This window comes from Salmo salar, chromosome ssa03 (assembly GCF_905237065.1).
Source record: "Salmo salar chromosome ssa03, Ssal_v3.1, whole genome shotgun sequence".
NCBI lineage: Eukaryota > Metazoa > Chordata > Actinopteri > Salmoniformes > Salmonidae > Salmo > Salmo salar.
The window spans coordinates 80734975-80762844 of NC_059444.1; the positions used below are offsets into that span (position 1 = coordinate 80734975).

Consider the following 27870-nt stretch of genomic DNA (forward strand, 5'->3'; position numbering starts at 1 on the left):
TGTGGTCAGAGATGAAGAGGCGACCCTGAACCCAAATATGTCCAAAACAAGACCAATGCGTTTCTATGGGTTTGTTTTAGACCTTAGCTTGGCGCCTGCCTTCCCGCCGTTGGGATCTCGTCATTATATATTGATCTCTGGTGTGTTCTAATTTAATGAACTTCCAGTCCACAAGGTGGCATAAAACATCAAATTACCCCCCAAAAGTCCAGAAAGTCGTCAGTGTGCGCAAATCTAGTTGAGGGTGGCGAGCGGAAGAGGATCAGTTGTTACAGTAAGTTGTATTAATGATAAGCGTTACGATTATCAAATGGAGGTATTACCCTCGACTAGGTCAGGTAGTTAGCTATCTATCTATCTATATATCTATCTAAAGTAGTAAAGAGTTCGACTAAAACAATGAAAATGCCATGAGAACGCTGCGCATGTGCCACGTGGGGGGTGATCATTTTAGCTAGATCCAGAATCTCCTCGTTGCCGCCAATCCAAATTAGCCTACATTAAGGCTGTTTTTGTGTATGTGACACTCATGTTGGGGTAAAAATTGGAGTAATACTTGTATGGATGTCAACCGCAATGCTTGTTCATGTCATCGTCACCAAACAAACTATTTCTATATGACTAACGTTCGCTATGCTACCAGTTTCTAAGAACTAGAGTTAGCATTTAGCCGAATTATTTTCTAACCCAGAGAAGGGGAACTTTTTAAATAGTATGCAGCGAAAACAGTCAAGTATATCCAACCCGGATTTTAGTTACCACCTTGTGGTCCTGTTGGAACACACAAATTATGACGGATTTGACCAATATCCACGTTGGATAAGATTTTGAGTTGGGGCCAATGAACGTGTCCTTTGTTCTATCCCACACGTTTTGCGTTCCATTGGTCTATTTACTGCATGTAGCTAGCTCGTTCGTTAGCTATTTTGTATTGTACTGTACCGTGACACGAAGTTCTGTCTCAAAGTTGGTAAATAGTTGGCAGTAAAACAATTGCATTATGAAGTCATTTAGCGGTTTGAATAGCTATTATTATCCTTGGGTGTATTCATATTTTTGCTCTTTTTAACTTAAAAAAAATCCTGTGTTTTGCGCTGGGGAAATATGTCATGTTTATTAGCTCGTGAAAGTGTCTAATAAATACCCTTGAACCTTGTCATGCATTCAATCTTCATAAGAAGAGCCTTTTATAAGCCTACATATAATACGTCGTCCACCCAAACATGTTATGAATTGGTACAGTAGATAAACAGTAGATGTCTCTCTCTCCCCACAGATGTCTGCAGCCAGTTGTCTGGGCACCCCACCACATGACCCACCACCAGAGGAGGCCCACCATGGGCCAGTGCTGGCAGCCCTGGTCTTGTTTGAAAATGAATACGGCTCCTTAACTGGGCCAGCCACCAAATTAGAACCCTTGCACAGAGTAACATCTTGAGTATGACTCTGACATCAGCACTTGTTCCTATCTCTTTCTGTCCCTTGCCTGGACGGCACACACAGACATGGTCAGTGCTCCTGCTGTCTTTTCTATATTTCTAACCTTGAAGGGCACCTTGGGGTCTACTAACTTTGGTCAGGGGCTCTGTGTGTTTGTTTATGTGTGTATGGTTTGATTTTAAGTTTATCTGGTGTGTTTTGTTGGATATTAAGACAACTTGTTGAACACGTTGCATGCTCCCTGTTCTTTCTCAGTATGCCATGTGCAAGAGGGCAATGGCGTTGTGCTTTTTGCACATGGTCTCAACGTCGGTAATATCCTCATTTCTTTGGACTTTGGCTGATGTTTCTCGGCTACCTCAGAATCATCTGCCGTCAAGATGACTTTTTAGAGCGGTTTTCTTTATTTGAGTTTCTCAAATATTAATTTGTAATGAATGCTGTATAGGAAATATTTCCCATTAGTTGTGCTACTAACTTGGTTTGAATAATGAAGGATTTGTTTCATGTGGAAAGAAATTAATCTTTTGACCTTGATGCAACACCTTTTTCCCAGGTTTTCTTCTGTTCTGTCATTCAAATCTCCGACATGCATAGAAATGTACAACGCTTGCATTATTGGTCCATTTGCAAGAATATTCTTAATTTTTTAGCTGTCACAGAAATGCAGTAGTCTGTTAAGTCAGCTTATGAAGGCATATTTCTAGTGTGGATATGTTGATCCCTGTAAAATCAATTTTCCACTGTTACTCTACATGTGTTCTGATGGCTAATGAATCTTGATCGTCACTAAATTTCCCAAGACCATCTCTTTGCCTGTATTAGTCAGTGTATCGGCTGTTCAGCACACGGACACTTGTCTTGAGCAACCGTTACTTAAGCTCCGAGGCCGACAGGGCACACAACATGGCCATTCATTCTCAGAATGCAGCCGTTAGGCCTCTTCCTGACACCTGTTCTTGGCACCGAGCTAAACTGGACAAGACGTCCGTCATAAACACGTAGGATGTGTGGGTTACTGACGGTACAAATGGGGAGGAGAAGGTTCTGGTTTTACAACTTGGTCCCCGAGCTTTTCATATTATTCTGTTCGTAAATCCGAGACACTCCATGTAGTATGATATTTTACAGTTCATATGGTAGGTATTAATTTGTTGTCATCACACATTTCGTGTAATATGTTCCAAATTCATAAATGTTCTGAATTTGTAAAACCTATGATAGGTTACAAATTCTAGCTAGGTGGCTAAAGTTAGATAGGCAAGGGGTTAGGGTTAAAATATTAGGAATTGGGTTATATATTTTTTTATTTACAAAAAATTATTCCACCTTTTATTTAACCAGGTAAGCCAGTTGAGAACAAGTTCTTATTTACAACTGCGACCTGGCCAAGATAAAGCAAAGCAGTGCGACACAAATAACAACAGAGTTACACATGGAATAAACAAACATACAGTCAATAACACAATAGGAAAGTCTATATACAGTGTGTGCATATGAAGTAAGATTAGGGAGGTAAGGCAATAAATAGGTCATAGTGGCAAAATAATGACAATTTAGCAATTAAACACTGGAGTGATAGATGTGCAGAAGATGAATGTGCAAGTAGAAAGATGGGAGCAAAAAAAAGAATATAATATATATATCAATAGGGTTAAAGGGTTAGCTAACATGCTAAGTAGTTGCAGGGTAGTTAAAAAGTTGCTAATTAGTTGAAATGTAAAAGTAGTTCATGAGATTTACTCGCCACCTTTGGTTTGCTAGATGTTCGCGTTATACACCTAACCCGACCAACCACCCTACTTTCGTGTTTGCCTTAAGTAACCCTCTGTCTTATGTAATCATACCAAATGTATCATATTTGAGTGTCCCGGGTTTACATTTAATGTTACGTCTAGTCTGAGACCAGGCTGTGCTTTGTTTTCTATGTTATTGATAACAGTTATTAGTTTATATTGTACTTGTTTGCACTAATCCTTGTAGGTTATTATATTACTAGTCATAGTTCTGTTTAGAGCCAACATCTAGTAACCCATGTTTCATACTTCAGAGAAGGGTGATATGAATTCAACTGAAATGTAAAAAATAGACATCAAAATTAACTTTATCAAGGGTAAAGCACAGCAATAACTTGGGGTTTTAAAGCCCTTGAAGCATTATCAGAAGTTTATTGACGTGTACATCTGTTTCGCTCCCTCCCAGTCTCACCGTAAATTCCACGCGCCCCGCCATGGGCACATGGGCTTCCTGCCCTGCAAGCGCAGCAAGAAGCACCGGGGGAAGCCCCGCAGCTGGCCCCAGGACGACCCCAGCCAGCCCGTCCACCTCACCGCATTCATGGGCTACAAGGCCGGCATGACCCACATCCTGCGTGAGGTGCACCGCACTGGCCTGAGTATGTACAGTCTGCCTTACCACGTGTCATGGTGGGATGATGGAAGATTTGGCTAGAGCAATGTATATGTGAATCAGGAGTAAGAGCCATGAGAGAATTAGACCTGGTCCCAGATCTGTTTGTGCTGTTTTGACAAGGATCCCTGTGCAGACGCTCTAAGATGTTTTTAATTTCTGAATAATGGTGATGGAATCAAACCGCTGATGCCAGAGAGCCCAGCTCTGTTTTCAATCCTAGTCTTCTTCCTCTGTTCTGCTATGACGGTGATATGACACTTTGTCGTTCCTCCTGTAGGCTACACACAGGCCATTTGTCTTTATCATTTTTGTGGGAACTGACCCATCTCTCCTCTCCCTCCCAACAGAGCAAGCCAAACGTGAGTCTGTGGAGGCTGTCACTATCATCGAGACTCCGCCTGTGATGGTGGTGGGGGTTGTTGGGTACATCGACACAGTCCGTGGCCTGAGGTCCTTCAAGACCATCTTCGCCGAGCACCTCAGTGACGAGTGCAAGCGCAGATTCTACAAAAGCTGGTGGGTGGCAATGAGCGTCTGGTGTGTGTGTGTGTGTGTGTGTGTGTGTGTGTGTGTCACATTGAAGTATGGAGACGTGACTGACCTCTGTGCAGATGATGTTTGATGTTTTAATTTCTGAATAATAGTGTTGAAATCAAACCGCTGATGCCAGAGAAGGGGAGGAGGAAGTAACACATGATCAAGAGATTATTTTTCAATCTCTACCCTGTATGTAAACTCTTCCAGGTACAAGAGCAAGAAGAAGGCGTTCACCAAGTATGCCAAGAAGTGGACAGACGAGAGTGGCAAGAAGCAGCTGGAGAAGGACTTTAATAACATGAAGAAATACTGCACATCCATCCGGGTTCTCATCCACACTCAGGTACATACAACCCTCTTATCAATCATGTGATCCAACCGAAATCCTCCACTCCTATCCTCTAAGTTTCTATTGGCTTGTGCTGATTAAGTGACAGCTGGTGGTATCCCCCGTCTCCACCCCAAGGACCTCCCTTCGGAACGGGCACGGCTGTCTGAGTTACAGCCTACCCAGCTCCTACCAATCACATTGCAACTGAAAGGGGGGGAAAAACCTTCCCTAATCTCAAGGCCCCCGTTGCGAACAAATGTCTTCTCTCTCTCTCTCTCGCACGCACACATGCAGAGGAGTACTAGAGTATGGAGTTTCAAATGACAGTTTAAAAATACTCCTGTGAGGAGCAGAACCTCGACTGTACTTCCCTTGAGGGAAGTTTGTGTTGGCAACAAACATTACTCAATGTTACTGAATGTATTCAGGGTATTGCGGTGTCTGTTTGTCGAAGCATGATTACTGTAAGATGTGGGGATAGAGCAATGTGTATGTGAATCATGTCTCCAGTCAGAGAATTGGCCTGGTTCCAGATCTGTTCTAGCGGTCTTGATAATTCCTATGGTCAGTGTCACATTTGGCAGATGTTTTTTCTCTTTCTGCAGATGATGTATGATGTTTTAATTTCTGAATAATAGTGAAGGAATCAAACCACTGATGCCAGAGAGAAAAACATGACCATATAAGTCAAGACTGGGGGGTGGATAGAGGATGCATTTTTGCAAATTGGTGGCAAGTAAATATTTTACAAAATTCAATGCGGCCTTCCGGATCTCGTTGTAGACCGACTGCGGCTCCCGGGGAAAAGTGAGTTTGACAACCCTGCCCTAGACGCTGATCTGGAGATTTCCCCCAATAATGGGTAGGATTGGGGAAAGGGAAGATCAGAGACTGAATTAGTCCGTGTGGAAGTGAAGGGAGCAGAGGCACTAAAGTTGTGTGTGAATCTTGCTGGCTTCTGTACATTTTATTATTCTCTAGATTCGCCTGCTGCCCCTCAAAGCTAAGAAGGCCCACATCATGGAGGTGCAGCTGAACGGTGGCACCATCTCTGAGAAGGTGGACTGGGTCAAGGAGAAGCTGGAGCAGCCCGTCCCTGTGTCCTCAGTCTTCTACCAGGACGAGATGATAGACGTCATCGGGGTCACCAAAGGTCACGGGATGAAAGGTAAGAGGTTTTGAGGTACTTGGTCGTCGGGGTAAAAGGGTCACCGTAGAAGATATTCCTAGGTCTCTCATCCATTTGTTCTGTCTTGCTGCCAAACGTGACAATGTCCTCTGTGCAGATTATGTATAATTTCTGGATAATAGTGAAGGAATCAAACCACTGATTTCAGAGAGAGGGAGGTTTTTGTTGTTGAGAATGACCATATGAGTTGTCACTCAGCCCGGGGATGAGTGTGAGAAATCTATATGGAAATGAATAACATGGCAGTACCATTGGTTATAATATCTCCATAGTTTAGACATGTCTCTAGATCTAACAGAGTGGCTCGAAGACCCAGAGTTTTTCTACTTGCTGATAATAATCTAATTAGTAAAAGATGTCAATGTCTGCTGACTGACGGTGTATTACTATTCAGATATTACATTATATTGGCTGGTCCTGTGGCATAACTCATTTCCTACTGATTTTCTATTGGTTGTCAGGTGTGACCAGTCGTTGGGGAGTGAAGAAACTGCCCAGGAAGACTCACAAGGGCCTGCGTAAGGTGGCCTGTATCGGAGCCTGGCACCCTTCCCGTGTGGGCTACACCATCGCCCGTGCCGGCCAGAAGGGCTACCACCACCGCACAGAGCTCAACAAGAAGGTCCGCAGCACCAGGGCTCTAGTTGAGATGGGCATATGAAATTCAGCATTTGACCAGATATTGTCATTTGACCAGGTCTTCCTTGAAAAATAGGTGTTTTGACCTCAAAAGGACTGACTACCTTGTAAAATTAGTTTTCTTCATACATTATACTTGGTTAATGAATGATCTGTGTGAATGTTTGAGTTGTGTATTGAACTGGGACTAGTTTGTGTTCTGTTGACTGTAATTACGTGGAGGTTCATACTGCTTAGACTGAGGGTGGTTCACCACCATCATGCTGTTTCAGTGTTTTATTCTTGTCTACAGATCTACCGTATTGGCAAAGGGATCCATGTCCAGGATGGCAAAGTGATCAAGAACAACGCTTCCACTAACTACGACACCACCCAGAAGACTATCACCCCCATGGTAATATAATATCATCACTATAACGTCCTAATAATGTTATTGACCTGGTTCTGAGCCTGGGAATGATGTGATATAACATGGCAACCATTCTAATTCTTACTATTGGTTCAAACTTCTTTGGGATCGGTGTCCCGTCCACAGGACGGTTGAGCTAACATAGGCTAATGCGATTAGCATGAGGTTGTAAGTAACAACATTTCCCAGGACATGGACACATCTTATATGGGTAGAAAGCTTAAATTCTTGTTAATCTAACTGCACTGTCCAATTTACAGTAGCTATTACAGTGAAATGATACTATGCTATTGTTTGAGGAGAGTGCTCAGTTTTGAACTTAGTTATTAATAAACAAATTAGGCACATTTGGGCAGTCTTGATACATTTTGAACTTAAATCCAATGGTTCAATGGATCAGTTTAAAACTTTGCAAATACACTGCTGCCATCTAGTGGGCAAAATCTAAATTTCACCTCGGCTGGAATAATACATTATGGCCTTTCTCTTGCATACAAAATAATGTTTGGGCTTTTTCTTTGTCTTTTACCAGATCTGTTGTGTTATATTCTCTTACGTTCCTTTCACATTTCCACAGTGTTTCCTTTCAAATGGTACCAATAATATTCATATCCTTGCTTCAGGTCCTGAGCTACAGGCAGTTAGATTTATGTATGTCATTTTAGGTGAAAATTGGGGGGGAAAGGGGCAGGTCCTTAGGAGGTTTTAATGATGTGATGCATCCTCTGCTTTTGATCACCAGCTTTGTCTGATGTCACATTGTAAAGCCAAACGTAGAGGCCTGACATGCGAGATGGGTATATGGCTGACATGGCCAGTATATGCACTATAATGGAGTATGTATTGCAGGTTGTGGCCATTAATGTGGTGTACTATTCGTTTAATCTGTATAATTATTCATCCATCCTGTTGTCTGTCTGTAGGGAGGGTTCCCCCACTATGGTGACGTGAAAAATGACTTCTTGATGCTGAAGGGCTGTGTGATCGGCTGCAGGAAACGTGTCCTCACCCTGAGAAAGGTACAGTGCCCATGTGTTAGTGACAACTACCTCTGTGCAGATGATGTATGATGTTTTAATTTCTGAATAATAGTGAAGGAATCAAACCACTGATGCCGGAGAGGAAAACATGACCATAGGAGTTGGGGATGCTAAAGCATGGGATATATTTGACTGTGTGTTTAACTCTTAACGTGTGTGTGTGGTCATGTGCTTCTCTCACAGTCCATGCTGGTGCACACATCACGCAAGTCCAAGGAGACCATTGACCTCAAGTTCATCGACACCACATCCAAGTTTGGCTACGGCCACTTCCAGACCCCCCAGGAGAAGAGGGCCTTCATGGTGGGTACCGGCTGGGTTTGGGCCTGGGTGTAAGGCCTCGCTGTCTGTGGATGGGTGTGGGAGTGAGCTGAATCATTGTGGAGGGGAGTGGGACTGACGGACCATGTTAGTGATGGAGGGAGGAGTGGGACTGACGGACCGTGTTAGTGATGGAGGGAGGAGTGGGACTGACGGACCGTGTTAGTGATGGAGGGAGGAGTGGGACTGACGGACCGTGTTAGTGATGGAGGGAGGAGCGGGACTGACGGACCGTGTTAGTGATGGAGGGAGGAGTGGGACTGACGGACCGTGTTAGTGATGGAGGGAGGAGCGGGACTGACGGACCGTGTTAGTGATGGAGGGAGGAGTGGGACTGACGGACAGTGTTAGTGATGGAGCGGGACTGACGGACAGTGTTAGTGATGGAGGGAGGAGCGGGACTGACGGACAGTGTTAGTGATGGAGGGAGGAGCGGGACTGACGGACAGTTAGTGACGGAGGAGTATAGGTAAGTGAAGGGAAAGGCTATAGGTTTATGTAGGGACAGCGTAGGTTGGGGTGAAGGCACTGAAGCGTTTGTGTTAAGGCGGACACACTGTATCGAAAGTGACTATGGCATGACTGTTGTCTCAGTCATTGATAGTACAGGAATAGTGATGAAAGATTTTCCCGTGTTTGTTGGAATACCTGTTCCTGTCAAACCCTGTATCTTTCGAACATCTTCCACGTCTACAACAATCAATACTTTTAACGTGTAAAAAAAAGTTTTATTTTGCTTAAACCCATGGTTTGATCTAATGCTATGACAATTGTGAAATTGGATGTGTATTAGCTGGATTCTGGATAGTGCTCAGGAAAAAAAGGTTAAGGAATGAGGTGGAGTGGTGCTCTCCCTTCTGCGTTCCAACTGGCACCCATAGGGCGCTGGTCAAAAGTAGTGCACTATATAGGGTGCCATTCGGGATGGTACCCTATATCTCAGCTGACATGACGCATGTCTGGGTGCACCTGTTGCTTTAATACTGGACTTCTGTTGACCCTGCTGTGACTTTTGACCTACAGGGCCCACTGAAGAAGGACGTGCTGAAGAAACTGCCCGCCGAACCGTTGCCAGAGGAGGCTTAGAAGTGATGGTGGTCCACCGTTAACTAGCTCAACAGAGAAACAAATTCTTATAGTAACAGTCTTCTAATAAAACAGTCTTATTTATCCAGGCAGTGTTTGGCTATTCTTTTCAAATAAGCTTCAGCTTAGTTTAGACTAGGCATATGTCCCAAATGGCACCCTATTCCCCATATAGTCTACTACTTTTGTTCAGGGTCCAAATGACACCCTATTTCCTGTATAAATGGACTGCCATTTGGGGGACCAATTTGGGTAAGTGACTAATGGTGGCACAGTGATGTATTGGTAAATAAAATTGGTGGCTAAACTGGTCGTGGGGAAAAAGGAGTACAATAAGTCCAGACAGGGAAAAAGTAACTCCCTATACTTTCAAAAAAATGATGGCTAAACAGAGTACTTGTGGCTTCCCTCCACTACACTACTGGTGGCACACGGTTCGAAGCGGAAGTCAAATTTTGGTTGGACCTTGTGTGCAATTGACCAATGAAGATACCTTAATCATGTATTTGTACTGTATTTTTATGAAGTTTTATTTTTACCACTAGTTCATCACAATATCTTGATAGCCTGTCCATTTATACATGCTTTAGTATCGGTTAGTTGATCAATGAAGAGGGGGTACGCTGTCCATAAATCCACGCAGAAAGCCATTTGATGACAAACGTTTTTAGAGAACCAATAATCTCCTAGGAATCTTCTCTGGGCTACAATCACTTTTAAAATAGGAATTGTTCAAGGAGTCCATTTGTCAGGCCAATAATACACCAATGTTCTGGCCTGCCCACTAGACAACATGAGTACAACGCTCACCTTCAAGAGTTGAGGACAAACTGATTCAGTATATCACAGCATAGTCATCGTACAGTGACAGTTCATACCAGTAATGCCCATATTCACTTTCCTTCAACTGAACATATCTACCTATTGCTGTTTTATTAAAAATGGCACCCTATTCCTTATGTAGTGCATTACCATAGCAGGGCCCTGGTCAAAAGCAGTGCACTATATAGCACAGGAGGTTGGTGGCACCTTAATTGCGGAGAATGGGCTCGTGTTAACGACTGGAGCGGAATGGGTGGAATGGTATCAAACATGGTTGCAACCTCCTGTGATATATTGTGCCAACTGGGACTCACTGTCTTCATTACGCAGGTTAGCGTATTTTGTTCTGGAGGCAGCTATGCAGAGTGGTCACTTGCTGGCACTGCCACAAAGTCATAAAATCTGATTTGAAAACCTATCCTTAAACCTAAACTTAAATTAAGACCAAAAAACACATTTTTGTGTATGAAATTTTACAATACAGCCAATTTAGAATTGTTTTATGTTCCATCTAGTGGAAATCGTTCAGTTCTACCCCACGGACAAGACTCATCCCAATAAACGTCAACCTGGTTCATTACAGGGCTATCGCAGGTCATTTCCCTATTGCAGAGTGCTGTCTAAGTTCAGTCTTCTAGATCAGTAGGGCCGGGCGCTATAACGGGCTCTGCGATTATACCAGTCCCTCTTGCTCCTCAGAGCATAGCCATGCCACTATCTCCTGCATGCCACTCTCCAGTCGTCATGCCACAGGCTTCGCTATGACCATCCCTCACAAGCTAGGACTGAACCAAGCTCTATGTTCAGAATCCACTGTGGATCCATGCCCACTGGTTTTCCATTTGTTTTCTTCTCCATCCACTGCCACTGTGAGGCGCTATTCAGACACATAGTACTGGGAGTCGTTGGAAGAGCGGCGTGAGGAGTGGGCTGGGGAATGCTGGGCTGCTGGAGGGTTGTCCAGCACGGAGGACATGAGTGGAAGATAGAGGTCGTCCATGTTGGGCATCACAAACTCCTTCTGCAGTGGACGCAAGAACAACAAGCAATGCTAAAGAAATATACATAGATAACAATACAGGAGTTGAAGTCCTAGCAACTTGCAGGATCAACATATGGTGTACCTTAACACTGGTATGGTACCAGATGGCTGGGATTGGATTTATAGTATTATACATTTGTGACAACTGAATTAGTCAAGATATGTATAGATATGAAAATAGCTGATGCAAACACTTCTGCACCTTACCTAGGAGTACAATAAGTCCAGACAGGAATCAAACAACCATTCTGTTGCTACAGTATCATCATGCTTGGACCTACGCTAACCCTGATCACAGCACTGTATCATGACGTCAGTCTCGTGCATGATGTCATGTTGAGGCACCACCTCACAGGTGGAGGACAGACTGACCTGAAACTCTCGACTCAGCTTCTTCTCGATCCACTCTGTGACGTGTGTGAAGGTGACCTCCCTCTCCCCTAGCATGGGACGCACACGCAGGTCCAGCCTGGGAGCCACGCGGAAACTGTACCTGTGGGGGGAGACAGAGGGAGAGTCAGGGAGAGAGAAAAGGAAGACGGAGAAGTCAGGGAAGTCAGGGAGACAAAAATAAAGACAGAAAGAAAGACCTGATTGAGACTTAAACAAAAACAAGAGTCAATGTACTTTTCAGTTCAGTGTATCTATAGAATGATATAAAACCATAGAACTAGAATGATTCTATTCATATGGTTAAAGCTAGCAGGTTTGCAGTACCATATCCTGTCAGTAGGGGGAGGTGGAATGTTGACAGCCAGAGTCCCTGAGAGTTCTAGAACTTCCACAGTGAGCATCAGTGGCATGTTGGAGACCTCAGCGATCTTCTTCTTGATGTACTCGTTCTCCGTGGCCTTCTGGAAGTACTTGGACGAGGCGATCTTGTCCACGAACCTCAGGAACCGTCTGCCGGTGCTCCCACCACTCCCACTGAGAGGAGTCATGAAATGCAGCTCAATAAAAACACTCTTTCAAAAACACTTAGAAACGTAAAAAAACGCTCAACCGCGGAACTCACTTTAAAGTGAGACCAACAGTCTCATCAGTGAACAAAACAGTACAAGGGTTAACAACTTGTCATTAAAGAATGTAAAAAAATAGAAGTTATGACCTGTGTCCCAAATGGCGCATTATTCCTTCTATAGTGCACTACTTCTGACCAGGCCCATAGGGAATAGGGTGCTGTTTGGGACACTATCAATTTACCCATCAGTCGCTGGTGGTGGTGGCATGCCTGTGCTCTTATCTCCCAGAGTTCCCTGGGGTTCAGTGGGCGGCACCTCCTCCTCATCAGACGAGCCGGCACTGGAGGACTCCTCATCACTGTCAGCTAATACACACAGCCTGGGCTTGGAGCTGAGACACATACAAAATACTGCATTTGGATCCAAATGATTGTGAGTCATCATGAGTCATGGTACAACTTCTATCTTCGTTATAATCAGGGTTACAAAACTGTCTTCTTTATACAGACAACATACACACACACACACACACACACACACACACACACACACACACACACACACACACACACACACACACACACACACACACACACACACACACACTGTTTTGGCTCATGCTGTGTGTGTGTGTATCTTAGATGCAGGCTGATCTGTGGTGTACGAGGACATGGGGATCAGGTCTTACCCTACTTGGCTGGTCTCTGAGATGTCTCTGTCAGCCTCCACCCCAATGGACTTCTCCTTCCCCAGTTTACACAGGTTCAACTTCGTCTCCAGGGTCATCTGTAGGCAGCCTGTATATACCACCTCCATCTCCAACCACAGGCCTGGGGGGGAGGGGTAGAGAGAGAGGTCTTTATGAAGGTGATACAGAAGCGAGCGAGAGATTTGTGCATGCAGTCAGGCACACACACACACACACACACACACACACACACACACACACACACACACACACACACACACACACATATTTTGGATCGAATCAGGATTTCCTATTTAAGACAACCATTATTGTTGTCATGTTATCATAAAGGGAAAGGGAGGGGGCAGATGTAGTATTGTCATTCTGTGTCATATGGCAAATTGAGACTAATGACAATAGTAGCCTGATGGGAAGTAGCATTAGCTTGTTATTGTGTGTGTAGGTAGATCAATGTTAAGTGGATTGCTAATCCTGCGGAGGAAGACAATAGGAAGGAGCTTTAGGATAAGTGGCACCCTATTCCCTTTATAGTGACAGACCTGGTCAAAAGTAGTGAACTCTAAAGGGAATAGGGTGTCATTTGGGACTCGGCCTTGGAGTAGGACACAAATGGGATCAAGTCAGCACTGGGTCTGGTCTGAGAAAGTAATGTGTGTGTGTGCGCTGGATGTCAATCTGAGCAGGGGAAAGATACAGATGCACACACACACCTCTGTGGTCCAGTGAGGGTTTGGAGATGCTGAGCGCCTGAGGTATGCAGGTACCCATGTCCAGATCAGCCAACTTCAGTTCATTCACAATGTACGGCAACTGTAGGAGAACATACAATAATGGTGTTCAGAAAATGGATGACATGTGCGTGTGTGTGTGTGTGTGTGTGTGTGTGTGTGTGTGTGTGTGTGTGTGTGTGTGTGTGTGTGTGTGTGTGTGTGTGTGTGTGTGTGTGTGTGTGTGTGGTGGGGAGTGTGTGTGCAGGTGTGTGTGTACATGCATGCATGTGTGAGCGTGCAAGTGTGAGTGTGTGCGATCAGGAGAAAAGTGAGTGATGGGGAGCTGCAGCACATGACAGCCCATGATAGAGGGAGCTGACAAGGCATTAACCCTCCTCCTCCTCTCCTCTCCTCTCCTCCCCCTTTCCACTGTCCAATGTTGATGGCCTGCTGCCCGCATCTGACCTCGTGCTCAACAGTATGACTGATGTATAAGTAACAAGCACAGAGCAGTGCCCCAGTACCTTAGAACCCTAGTGCCCCAGTACCTTAGAACCCTAGTGCCCCAGTGCCCCAGTACCCAGTGCCCCAGTACCCAGTGCACCAGTACCCCAGTACCCCAGCGCCCCAGTACCCCAGTACCCCAGTGAGAGGATCATGCACTGAAGTTGGATTCTATAGGACTTACCATGTAGTGCAGAGATATGGAGGATGTTGATATTATTTTCTTTACATACAGACATTTCCTCCATCTGTCCATTCATCCATCCACCCACCTACCTACCTACCCACCCACCCACCCACTGACCCACGAACCCATCCATCCATCCATCCATCCATCCATCCACCAACACTCCCACCCACCCACCTACTCATCAATTCATACACCCACCAACCCCCATCCCCAACTCCCAGACTCACCCTGATCTTACTCAGCTTCTTCTGGATCTTGTGGGCCACCAGGTCCACCCAGTACTTCTCCCGGAGGAAGTCCCAGAAGATCCTCCCCACCAGGGCATTGACCCAGGCCGGTTGGCCCTCTGCTGGACAGCCCCCCTCTGCTGATGCCTCCTCACTGGGGAACTGGATAGAGGAGAGAACAGAACAGAGCCGGATTACAAAAACAATTTGCAGTAGGCGTGTTGATCTAGGATCAGGCCCCATTTCACTACTACCTACTCTACAACAGATGCTCACCACACAGGACATCAGATCAGAACACACAGCCAAGCCAGGGTCATATTCCTTAGCGCAGACCGTAGCAAACAAGCCACAACAAATCGGTCAAATTCAGTTAGGTCCCTCCCCGTTTTGGTTGTTTGCTTCCGCTGGGTGCCCAATGAATACGACACAGCCAGGTACACTGCTCCTATTAATATCCCAGCCAGGTGATATCTGATCCATTTGGTCCACTCAGCATGTATACAGCATCTAGCTGAGTCAGTCAGTATCTATCCTCCTCTCTCCAAGGCCAAAGACTGACTGGACTGTAACTGTGGCTGTATTGATGTACTCTAATCAGTGTGAGTTATGTTAAGGATTCGAACGATGGTTAAGGGTTCAGAGGTTAAGAACCCAAAATGGTGAGCTGATTCGCAGATACTGTATGTAGTGTAGTACTTTTGACCAGAGCTGTATGGGGAAGAATAAAGTCTTCGTATTGAAACACCATTGAACCACCAATGTAGCGTACCTTCTTCCTGGCTGTGGGGCTTCCCTGGTCGCTGTGGCAGGGGCTGGGGCTGGGGCTGGGGCTGGGACTGCTACCCTCTAAGCCAATGAGGCGGCTCATGTAGGAGCCGTAGTCCACCAGGTCACGCAGGCCAATCAGAGGGGGAATGTTCTCCGTACTGTCCATACTGGAGCTCCCACTGCATAACACCTCTGGGGAAGAGAGAGATGGAGAGATGGAGAGAGAGAAAGAAAGAGAGAGAGAAGGAAGGAAGGAAGTGGGGAGAGATGGAGGAGGATAGAGCGAGGGAGAAAGTAAAGAAAACAGGCGGACAGGTCAAGTGGCAGAGGGGGTAAGGAACAGGGGAGGAAGGTGGTTAAAATAGCATTACACTCAATTCAATACTAATTATATATGGAAAAATTACAAACCACAGATTCCTGTCCAGGGTGTGCACACTATTCCCCATGTAGTGCACTACATTTGACCAGGGCCCACAGGGATAGGGTGCCATTTGGATGTAACCTACCATGTCAGTAGGGGGCAGCACGGTTTCTTACCAGACTTGGACATGTCTCTGATTGGGCTGCTCTTGAACTCTGACCTCGAGGCTAACAGGAAGTGCTGGAACCAATCCTCCTTCTCTCTTCCTGTACGACCAAAGAGGTAGAGAGTGTCTGGGAGGCCCTGTGTCTGTGTGTCTGGGAGTGTCTGCTTGTCTGTCCTCTCCTCCTCCTCTTGCCCCTCTTCCACTCTCTCCTCCTCCTCTCTCCCCACCTCTCCCTCGGCCAGTATGATACAGATAGGGTACTTCTTATTCCAAACTCTCTTCCGTGCCAAGGCAGCAGGCAACAGGGAGACCTGGTTTGATATAAACAAGAAATAATGAACAACTTACCATAACAAAGCCTTTATAAACCCTTTATAAAGCCTAGATGCTTCAGAAATCCTTAAGCAAATGTCATACTATATGGACACACTGGCCTTGCAGTTGGCCAGCTGGTAACAGCGTGAGCGCAGGAACACGGCTTCATGGGGCAGTTCGTCGAAGGCTGCCCGTCGGGTGATGTTGGTGCGGGGGTAGGCCAGGCGTAGGCGGCTGCCCTCCAGGGTGGCATACACAGAGTGGGTGAGCGACGGGTGGTATGTCTCCGGGTCGTACACGGGCATCTCGTTCATCCAGCCCTAGAATGCATGGAGGATGTATAGTACAGGTTTGGGTTGTGTCTGGAATGGCACCCTATTCCCTATATAGTGCACTCCTTTTGACCAGGGCCCATAGGGGCTTAGCGTGAACAACAGCATTTCCCCCAACACTTTCCCTAAGAGGAAAAATGGGGTTTCCGTGCTCCAACAGCAGGAGAAGAGGTGGACTCCATAAGAGGTAGAGGCACGACACTCTTTATTTTATCGAATACTTGTAAATAAGGTATTTCTGTTTTTTAGTTTTAATACATTTGCAAATATTTATAAAAAACTGTTTTTTCTTTGTCATTATGGAGTATTGTGTGTAGATTGATGAGGACATTGTTTTATTTAATCAATTTTAGAATAAGGCGGTAACTTAACAACATTTTTAAAAAGTCAAGGGGTCTGAATACTTTCCGAATGCACTGTATCTATCACAGGAGACTGGCTCTATACATGTCTCATCTATCACAGGAGACTGGCTCTATACATGTCTCATCTACCACAGGAGACTGGCTCTATACATGTCTCATCTACCACAGGAGACTGGCTCTATACATGTCTCATCTATCACAGGAGACTGGCTCTATACATGTCTCATCTATCACAGGAGACTGGCTCTATACATGTCTCATCTATCACAGGAGACTGGCTCTATACATGTCTCATCTATCACAGGAGACTGGCTCTATACATGTCTCATCTATCACAGGAGACTGGCTCTATACATGTCTCATCTATCACAGGAGACTGGCTCTATACATGTCTCATCTACCACAGGAGACTGGCTCTATACATGTCTCATCTACCACAGGAGACTGGCTCTATACATGTCTCATCTATCACAGGAGACTGGCTCTATACATGTCTCATCTATCACAGGAGACTGGCTCTATACATGTCTCATCTATCACAGGAGACTGGCTCTATACATGTCTCATCTACCACAGGAGACTGGCTCTATACATGTCTCATCTATCACAGGAGACTGGCTCTATACATGTCTCATCTATCACAGGAGACTGGCTCTATACATGTCTCATCTATCACAGGAGACTGGCTCTATACATGTCTCATCTACCACAGGAGACTGGCTCTATACATGTCTCATCTATCACAAGAGACTGGCTCTGTACATGTCTCATCTATCACAGGAGACTGGCTCTATACATGTCTTATCTATCACAGGAGACTGGCTCTGTACATGTCTCATCTATCACAGGAGACTGGCTCTATACATGTCTTATCTATCACAGGAGACTGGCTCTATACATGTCTCATCTATCACAGGAGACTGGCTCTATACATGTCTTATCTATCACAGGAGACTGGCTTTATACATGTCTCATCTATCACAGGAGACTGGCTCTATACATGTCTCATCTATCACAGGAGACTGGCTCTATACATGTCTCATCTATCACAGGAGACTGGCTCTATACATGTCTTATCTATCACAGGAGACTGGCTTTATACATGTCTCATCTATCACAGGAGACTGGCTCTATACATGTCTCATCTATCACAGGAGACTGGCTCTATACATGTCTCATCTATCACAGGAGACTGGCTCTATACATGTCTTATCTACCACAGGAGACTGGCTCTATACATCTCTCATCTATCACAGGAGACTGGCTCTATACATGTCTTATCTATCACAGGAGACTGGCTCTATACATGTCTCATCTATCACAGGAGACTGTCTCTATACATGTCTCATCTATCACAGGAGACTGTCTCTATACATGTCTCATCTATCACAGGAGACTGGCTCTATACATGTCTCATCTATCACAAGAGACTGGCTCTATACATGTCTCATCTATCACAGGAGACTGGCTCTATACATGTCTCATCTATCACAGGAGACTGGCTCTATACATGTCTCATCTACCACAGGAGACTGGCTCTATACATGTCTCATCTACCACAGGAGACTGGCTCTATACATGTCTCATCTACCACAGGAGACTGGCTCTATACATGTCTCATCTATCACAGGAGACTGGCTCTATATATGTCTCATCTACCACAGGAGACTGGCTCTATACATGTCTCATCTACCACAGGAGACTGGCTCTATACATGTCTCATCTATCACAGGAGACTGGCTCTATACATGTCTCATCTATCACAGGAGACTGGCTCTATACATGTCTCATCTACCACAGGAGACTGGCTCTATACATGTCTCATCTATCACAGGAGACTGGCTCTATACATGTCTCATCTATCACAAGAGACTGGCTCTATACATGTCTCATCTATCACAGGAGACTGGCTCTATACATGTCTCATCTATCACAGGAGACTGGCTCTATACATGTCTTATCTATCACAGGAGACTGGCTCTATACATGTCTCATCTATCACAGGAGACTGGCTCTGTACATGTCTCATCTATCACAGGAGACTGGCTTTATACATGTCTCATCTATCACAGGAGACTGTCTCTATACATGTCTCATCTATCACAGGAGACTGGCTCTATACATGTCTCATCTATCACAGGAGACTGGCTCTGTACATGTCTCATCTATCACAGGAGACTGGCTCTATACATGTCTCATCTATCACAGGAGACTGGCTCTGTACATGTCTCATCTATCACTGGAGACTGGCTCTAGCGCTCTGGGCTATTGCCTGGTGAGCTTTTTTTGTTTGTTAGTGTTTTTCTCTCACTCTAATAAACTCACCTTATTTTTACTTTCTTACATTGTGTTCACTTGGGCAGTCACAGCTGTTCATTGATGTTTACTTTTGCTATTGTTGTTTACAGTTGCTTACCATGAATTATCTCATAAAGGTGATATGTCATTGACATTTTTGTTGTTGTCAGATATTGTGGCAGTTAACTTTCACAGTCAGTAAATCTGTCTCAAATCTGTCTTCCTTCCCTGCTGTAATTGTTCTAGTATAACCCTTCCTAGTATTACCTGAATACTCATTGGTTATTGAGCGCCATGATTTACCTGTAGTCAAATCTGTGGCAGTGAAACCAGAGCTAGGGGCAGCTCTCTATTACCCCTTTACACTACTGAGCCAAGTGGAGCTGTACTGGACTGGCATGGTTACACCTCCATCAAAGTTGCTGCAACCACGCTAGAAAGAAAAATATGAAAATAAAATATTCAAGCCAGACCAGTACAGGTTGGGTCGGCCCTACAGTGTGAATCAGGTATGTTTCTGTTCCTCTGAGGCAGAACTCAGGCTTAGGGTTTAGGTAACGTAGTCACGCTGTGACATTAATCTGCTTGTCTGGCATGTCTGATTGGTCACCTACTGGACTTGGAAGACACACAGAAATTGATAATAAAAAGATTGTGGGGGCTGTTTTGTTAGACTTCAGTGCGGCCTTTGACATTATCGATCATAGTCTACTGCTGGCAAAACATATGTGTTATGGCTTTACACCCCCTGCTATATTGTGGATAAAGAGTTACCTGTCTAACAGAACACAGAGGGTGTTCTTTAATGGAAGCCTCTCCAACATAATCCAGGTAGAATCAGGAATTCCCCAAGGCAGCTGTCAAGGCCCTTTACTTTTTTCAATCTTTACTAATGAATTGCCACTGGCTTTGAGGAAAGCCAGAGTGTCTATGTATGCGAATGACTCAACACTATACATGTCAGCTACTACAGCGACTGAAATGACTGCAACACTTAACAAAGAGTTGCAGTTAGTTTCAGAGTGTGTGGTAGGAATAAGTTAGTTCTAAATATTTCTAAAACTAAAAGCATTGTATTTGGGACAAATCATTCACTAAACCCTAAACCTCAACTAAATCTTGTAATAAATCATGTGGAAATTGATCAAGTTGAGGTGACTAAACTGCTTGGAGTTAGTTACCCTGGATTGTAAACTGTCATGGTCAAAACATATTGATAAAACAGTAGCTAAGAGAGGGAGAAGTCTGTCCCTGATAAGACGCTGCTCTACCTTCTTGACAGCACTGTCAACAAGGCAGGTCCTACAGGCCCTAGTTTAATCACACCTGTTCAGTCGTGTGGTCAGGTGCCACAAAAAAGGATTTAGGAAAATTGCAATTAGTTCAGAACAGGGCAGCACGGCTGGAGAGCTAATATTAATAATATGCATGTCAATCTCTCCTGTCTCAAAGTGGAATAGACATTGACTTCATCACTGCTTGTATTTATGAGAGGTATTGACATGTTGAATGCACCAAGCTGTCTGTTTGAACTACTGGCGCACAGCATGGACACCCATGCATACCTCACAAGACATGCCACCAGAGGTCTCTTCACAGTCCCCAAGTCCAGAACAGACTACATAGAGCCATGACTACATGGAACTCTATTCCACATCAAGTAACTCATGCAAGCAGTAAAAGTAGATTTTTAAAAACAGATTAAAATACACCTTATGGAACAACGGGGACTGTGAAGCAACACAAACATAGGCACAGACACATGCATACACACACACACACACACACACACACACACACACACACACACACACACACACACACACACACACACACACACACACACACACACACACACACACACACACACAATACACACACACACATACACATACACACACACATGCACGCACGCATTTGACAAACAATTATGAAAAACGATACAAAGCACAGAGTGACAACACAGGTGGAAGTCTGCCACGCGGATAGACAGACGTTAAACCACAATCAATCCATCAGACTAGCAAGTCAACTGGCCTAGAAACAGAGGGTTTTAAACTGGGCTCTGGGGGTAATTAGCACTGTGTAGCTCTAGCTCTAGAAGGCCAAGGGCCAGAGGGAACACAGGGACAACCTGGGCTACAGTCGACTGAGATGGGCTGTGCTGTATCTGGACCGGGCGGCTATAAGCCCCTCATTCCTCACGAATCAAAGGCCAAGGGGCAGAGGATGTACAGGAACTACATGGGCTACAACTGAGGGAGATGGTATACGTCCCAAATGGCATCCTATCCCCTATGTAGTGCACCACCTTTTAACAGGGCCCTGGTCAAAAGTAGTGCACTACATAGGGAATAGGCTGCTATTGCGGAAGCAGCCCCATGGCTGTAAGCCCCTCAGTTCTCACTATCCTCTCTAATCAGCACCTGGCCTCATTCACTCACCCATTCACAGAAACAAAGGTCTCTACTCCTCCACTCTATAGAGACAAAGACAGTAGTAATGATTGTTACCATAGATACAGTATGTGGCTCGTGCTTTGGTTCATGAGGCAGAAATGTATCAACTATAAAAAATACAAAATAAATGATGAAAGCCTGTTCTCTTTGTATTTTTTTAAGGGCTGACCATCTGTCTGTGTCCGTCCGTCCGTCCGTCCGTCTGTCTGTGTTTACCTACTGTAACTCTATCAATCTATGTTACTTGTGTGTGTAACCACTCCCATATCCTCAAACTCACCTCCAGGACTGCATCTGTGCGTGGCCCACCAACAGGGTTCGAGGGCAGCAAGCTGTTGTCTTGGGACCACCGGGCCCCTGTAGTGCCCCAGGGGGGCAAAGCTCTGGAGCGTGGACGGGGCGTTAACACCAGGACCACCACCAACCCTAACAGGAACCCACATGCTATCCCCAAGGACAGCCCAGTCACATAGGAGGGCAGAGGGAGCACAAAGAACCCGTAGGCAAGTATGCCCACAAACAAGAGCCAGCGGACAGGCACTGAGGCCACAGAAACCCCAGGAATCCTGCCTCGAGCCTGGGGACGGGTTCCTCGATGCTGGCCTCTGGTACCAGCTCCACTGGATCCGCCCCCCTGGACCTCTACCACCTGGATGAGGTCTCCATTGGTGCAGATCTCGTAGAGGCTATCCCCCAGCTGGCTGTGGTGCTCTGGGGAAAGTGAGGGCTTCAAAGGGCCCCTCCTGGGTCTCCTTAGTGGAGTTTCACACACACCCAGTTCGTTGTCTGTTCCACGTCTGTATCTTACTTGTGTCTCTGTGCTCCCGTCTTCAATGTTCAATGGGGTCCCACTCCCACTACCTCCACAGCTACCAAGGGAGGCAGGTGAGTCCCCGACCCCCCCAGACACCTTCTGTTTGGGGCTCCCCGAGCTCGACTCGTCCCCCATCATTTTACCCCACATGCTCATGGGGTCCTGTATGGCCTCTGAGAACTTCCTCCGCGTGTCCTCAAACTCGATCATCAGGGAACTTCCTTTGGGCTCCGTGGGGGAGACGGGGGACGGGGGTGCCATCCAGCTATCATTCCCAGAACCAGCCTCCTGGAGCTTGGGTTGGGTCTGAGTGAACTGCTTCCAGGGGTGCATGTGGAGCTTGGAGTCCGACTTGGAGAGGTAGACCTCGGGCTCGAGGTGGGAGATCTCGGTGGAGAGGGACTTGACCAGGCTGAGGAGGGGTTTGGAGCTTCTCAAGGAACCAGTCTCTTTGGTCTGCAGCTCTGTGGAGGAGGACTTCACCAGGCTGGGGGGTGGCGACGAGGCCATGGCCAGGTCAGCCAGGGAGCCTGGAGAGGAGGGGGAGAGGGGGATGTGGAAGTCCGAGGAGCGGCGTCCCTGGCCTGGCTCCAGCCCCAAACCTAGCCCTAGGCCTGAGTCGGGCCTACTGTCCCTGACCTCCATGACTCCAGGCTTGTCTTTGGAGAAGGCCACGGTAGGGCCCTCGCCCTCATCATGGCGCTCCAGAAAGATAAGCTCACTGTCCCCCATGCTGTTCTTCTCTCTGCCTCTGACAGTTTGTAAGACTGTGTTTGTTACTTAATATCCACAGTACTCACATTCAATCTGAAATATGGTTCCATCCTTCTCTCAGTTTTCATGTATTGAAGATGTGTATATTTTGCTGCTGTAGCTATGGAGACGTGGTCCCCCAAACACAGTGGTTGGCTCTAGGGTAGTAAGACATGGTGCTGGGGTTCAGTGGGTGCTGCACAGTGAGTAGCATTCTCTTCTCCAGTCTGTCATCACTCAACCACAAGACTCTGGAGACATGGGGAAGAAAGGAAGGTGACATTGAGTGATATTTTCCTATTCATCAAACATCAATCAAAAATGTTATATAACATAAGAAAACACTCATATTAGTAACATCACCCTGATTGAGGATGATGGATGTCAATCATGCACACGCACACGCACACACACACACACACACACACACACACACACACACACACACACACACACACACACACACACACACACACACACACACACACACACACACATCCCTGAAGGAGGACAGTAGAGGTTGTGTCCCAAGTGAAAACACACTAGACAAACTGTTCCCCCCCACACCATCCAACACTAGACAGACTGTTCCCCCCCCACACCATCCAACACTAGACAGACTGTTCCCCCCCACACCATCCAACACTAGACAAACTGTTCCCCCCCACACCATCCAACACTAGACAGACTGTTCCCCCCACACCATCCAACACTAGACAGACTGTTCTCCCCCACACCATCCAACACTAGACAGACTGTTCCCCCACACCATCCAACACTAGACAGACTGTTCCCCCCTACATCATCCAACACTAGACAGACTGTTCCCCCCACACCATCCAACACTAGACAGACTGTTTCCCCCACAACATCCAACACCAGACAAACTGTTTTTCCCCCCACACCATCCAACACTAGACAGACTGTTCCCCCCCACACCATCCAACACTAGACAGACTGTTCCCCCCACACCATCCAGCACTAGACAGACTGTTCCCCCCCACACCATCCAACACTAGACAGACTGTTCTCCCCACACCATCCAACACTAGACAGACTGATCCCCCCACACCATCCAACACTAGACAGACTGTTCCTCCCCCACACTATCCAACACTAGACAGACTGTTCCCCCCCACACCATCCAACACTAGACAGACTGTTCCCCCCCCACACCATCCAACACTAGACAAACTGTTCCCCCCATCCAACACTAGACAGACTGTTCCCCCCACACCATCCAACACTAGACAAACTGTTCCCCCCCACACCATCCAACACTAGACAGACTGTTCCCCCCACACCATCCAACACTAGACAGACTGTTCTCCCCACACCATCCAACACTAGACAGACTGTTCCCCCCACACCATCCAACACTAGACCAACTGTTCCCCCCACACCATCCAACACTAGACAGACTGTTCCCCCCACACCATCCAACACTAGACAGACTCTTCCCCCAACACCATCCAATACTAGACAGACTGTTCCCCCCACACCATCCAACACTAGACAAACTGTTCTCCCCCACACCATCCAACACTAGACCAACTGTTTCCCCCCCACACCATCCAACACCAGACAGACTGTTCCCCCCCACACCATTCAACACTAGACAAACTGTTCTCCCCCACACCATCCAACACTAGACCAACTGTTTCCCCCACACCATCCAACACTAGACAGACTGTTCCCCCCACACCATCCAACACTAGACAGACTGTTCCCCCCACACCATCCAACACTAGACAGACTGTTCCCCCCCACACCATCCAACACTAGACAGACTGTTCCCCCCACACCATCCAACACTAGACAAACTGTTTTCCCCCACACCATCCAACATTAGACAAACTGTTCCCCCCACACCATCCAACACTAGACAAACTGTTCCCCCCCTACATCATCCAACACTAGACAAACTGTTCCCCCCCCTACATCATCCAACACTAGACAAACTGTTCCCCCCCACACCATCCAACACTAGACAGACTGTTCCCCCCCTACATCATCCAACACTAGACAAACTGTTCCCCCCACACCATCCAACACTAGACAAACTGTTCTCCCCCTACATCATCCAACACTAGACAAACTGTTCCCCCCACACCATCCAACACTAGACAGACTGTTCCCCCCACACCATCCAACACTAGACAGACTGTTCCCCCCACACCATCCAACACTAGACAGACTGTTCCCCCCACACCATCCAACACTAGACAGACTGTTCCCCCACCTACATCATCCAACACTAGAGTGCCCTGTCTTTGACTAATGGCTTTAGGTTCAGCCCCTTCTCCTCTCCTCTCTCATTTTGTCAGTTTCTTTTCTTTTCCTCTCCCTTCCTGTCTCGTCCACATCCATCTCTTCTCGCTCCTCTCTTCTTCCCTCTCACCCTCTCCTCCCTTTCCCTCTCACCATCTCCTCTCTTCCCATCGCACTCCTCCCTTTCCTTTTCACCCTCTCCTCTACCCTTTCCTTTCTTCCTTCCCTCTAGGTGAAGAGGGGAACTGCTCTGGTCTGTCAGGCAGCATCAGCCCTGACTGTGGATGTAAATATAAATAGAATAGGGGTGGGTGGTAGGCGGCATGGTGGGCTGTTCCCTTCTGAAGCAAACTGTTTTTGGTGTCTGTTTCTCTCTCTCTCTGTGTGTGCGTGCGTGTGCGTGCGTGTGCGTGCGCATGTGCATGCTTGCGTGTGTGTGTGTGTGCGCTCGTGCATGTCTGCGTGCATGCTTGCACGTGTGTGAGTGCGTGTGTGTGTCTTATAGAGAGAGGAAAAGAGAGATTCCAACACTGGTGAGTTCCTTCACTTTCTGGATTAATCTGAGAAGTAGGACAGTGAACGAATTTAGGGTTTAATCCCACTGTTGTCCAAGGGCGGACACTCCTAATCTCTCATTATGGACCATTACCCCAGTCAGATTACAGGTTTACACAAGGGTTGTGTGTTGTGTGTGTGTGTATGTGTGTGTGTTTTAGAGAGAGAGAGGAAAATAGACATTCCAAACACTGCGGAGGATGATGAGTGCCTCTAGACACACATTGACAGCACGCTACTATAGAACACCATGTTTATTGAAAGCACACACACACACACACATCAAACAGTTTGTTACGCTGCTGACACATTGCAGCAGAGGAAAGAGACTCGTACATTTTGCCATAATGAGTCAAAGATGAATTGAACCAGTCAGCTATGGTTATGCAAATTCTAGAGAGGGGCGGGTGGTCATTAAACAGAGCTGGTTTCCTTCCAGAACGCTGAGTGCTGCAGTGTGTCCTAAATGGTGCCCTTTTCCCTATATAGTGCACTACTTTTTCAAAAGCTCATACGGCTCTGGGAAAAAAGAATGCACTTTGTAGCAAATAGGGTGCGATGAGGGACGCAGTTACCATCATCACCATGAGTCACATGTCAACGAGACAGTTACCATCATCACCATGAGTCACATGTCAACGAGACAGTTACCATCATCACCCTGAGTCACATGTCAACGAGACAGTTACCATCATCACCATGAGTCAGATGCCAACGAGGACAAAGTTACCATCATCACCATGAGTCACATGTCAACAAGACAGTTACCATCATCACCATGAGTCACATGTCAACGAGACAGTTACCATCATCACCATGTGTCACATGTCAATGAGACAGTTACCATCATCACCATGAGTCACATGTCAATGAGACAGTTACCATCATCACCATGAGTCACATGTCAACGAGACAGTTACCATCATCACCATGAGTCACATGTCAACGAGACAGTTACCATCATCACCATGAGTCACATGTCAATGAGACAGTTACCATCATCACCATGAGTCACATGTCAACGAGACAGTTACCATCATCACCATGAGTCACATGTCAATAAGACAGTTACCATCATCACCATGAGTCACATGTCAACGAGACAGTTACCATCATCATCATGAGTCACATGTCAACAAGACAGTTACCATCATTACCATGAGTCTCATGCCAACGAGACAGTTACCATCATCACCATGAGTCACATGTCAACAAGACAGTTACCATCATCACCATGAGTCACATGTCAACAAGACAGTTACCATCATTACCATGAGTCATATGTCAACGAGACAGTTACCATCATCACCATGAGTCACATGTCAACGAGACAGTTACCATCATTACCATGAGTCACATGCCAACGAGACAGTTACCATCATCACCATGAGTCACATGCCAACGAGACAGTTACCATCATCACCATGAGTCACATGTCAACGAGACAGTTACCATCATCACCCTGAGTCACATGTTAACGAGACAGTTACCATCATCACCATGAGTCACATGTCAACGAGACAGTTACCATCATCACCCTGAGTCACATGTCAACGAGACAGTTACCATCATCACCCTGAGTCACATGTCAACGAGGACAAAGTTACCATCATTACCATGAGTCAGATGCCAACGAGGACAAAGTTACCATCATCACCGTGAGTCACATGTCAACGAGACAGTTACCATCATCACCATGAGTCACATGTCAACGAGACAGTTACCATCATCACCATGAGTCACATGTTAACGAGACAGTTACCATCATCACCATGAGTCACATGTCAACGAGACAGTTACCATCATCACCATGAGTCACATGTCAACGAGACAGTTA

At 46.1% G+C, this 27870-nt stretch overlaps 2 protein-coding genes and 1 non-coding gene across 4 annotated transcripts in view; 2 read left to right on the forward strand and 1 right to left on the reverse strand.

Annotated features, from left to right (window-relative positions):
- The first annotated feature begins 229 nt into the window (after positions 1-229).
- On the forward strand, positions 230-9488 carry rpl3l (ribosomal protein L3-like). 2 transcript variants are annotated; one of them, XM_014185032.2, is made up of 11 exons: positions 230-274; positions 1277-1508; positions 3643-3835; positions 4200-4368; positions 4597-4732; positions 5702-5888; positions 6371-6531; positions 6841-6942; positions 7881-7976; positions 8181-8300; positions 9342-9488. In XM_014185032.2, the coding sequence occupies exons 2-11, from the start codon at positions 1506-1508 to the stop codon at positions 9402-9404; spliced, it is 1230 nt and encodes a 409-aa protein (XP_014040507.1). In that variant the 5' UTR covers positions 230-274; positions 1277-1505; the 3' UTR covers positions 9405-9488.
- On the forward strand, positions 8873-8998 carry LOC123741932 (small nucleolar RNA SNORA71). Its single transcript, XR_006769456.1, has one exon. It is a non-coding gene; the product is annotated as a small nucleolar RNA SNORA71 (small nucleolar RNA).
- A 421-nt stretch (positions 9489-9909) lies between the features above and the next one.
- Positions 9910-27870, reverse strand: part of LOC106606612 (testis-expressed protein 2) — a 35864-nt gene continuing 17903 nt past the window's right edge. The window contains exons 2-12 of the mRNA XM_045716072.1: positions 21921-23458; positions 16300-16506; positions 15882-16182; positions 15343-15533; positions 14571-14732; positions 13650-13749; positions 12919-13060; positions 12472-12621; positions 11986-12195; positions 11641-11761; positions 9910-11247 (exon numbers count right to left, since the gene is read on the reverse strand). Coding sequence (XP_045572028.1) covers positions 11104-11247; positions 11641-11761; positions 11986-12195; positions 12472-12621; positions 12919-13060; positions 13650-13749; positions 14571-14732; positions 15343-15533; positions 15882-16182; positions 16300-16506; positions 21921-23186 — 2994 coding nt within the window. The 5' untranslated portion in view covers positions 23187-23458 and the 3' untranslated portion in view covers positions 9910-11103. The remainder of the gene's footprint in view (positions 11248-11640; positions 11762-11985; positions 12196-12471; positions 12622-12918; positions 13061-13649; positions 13750-14570; positions 14733-15342; positions 15534-15881; positions 16183-16299; positions 16507-21920; positions 23459-27870) is intronic.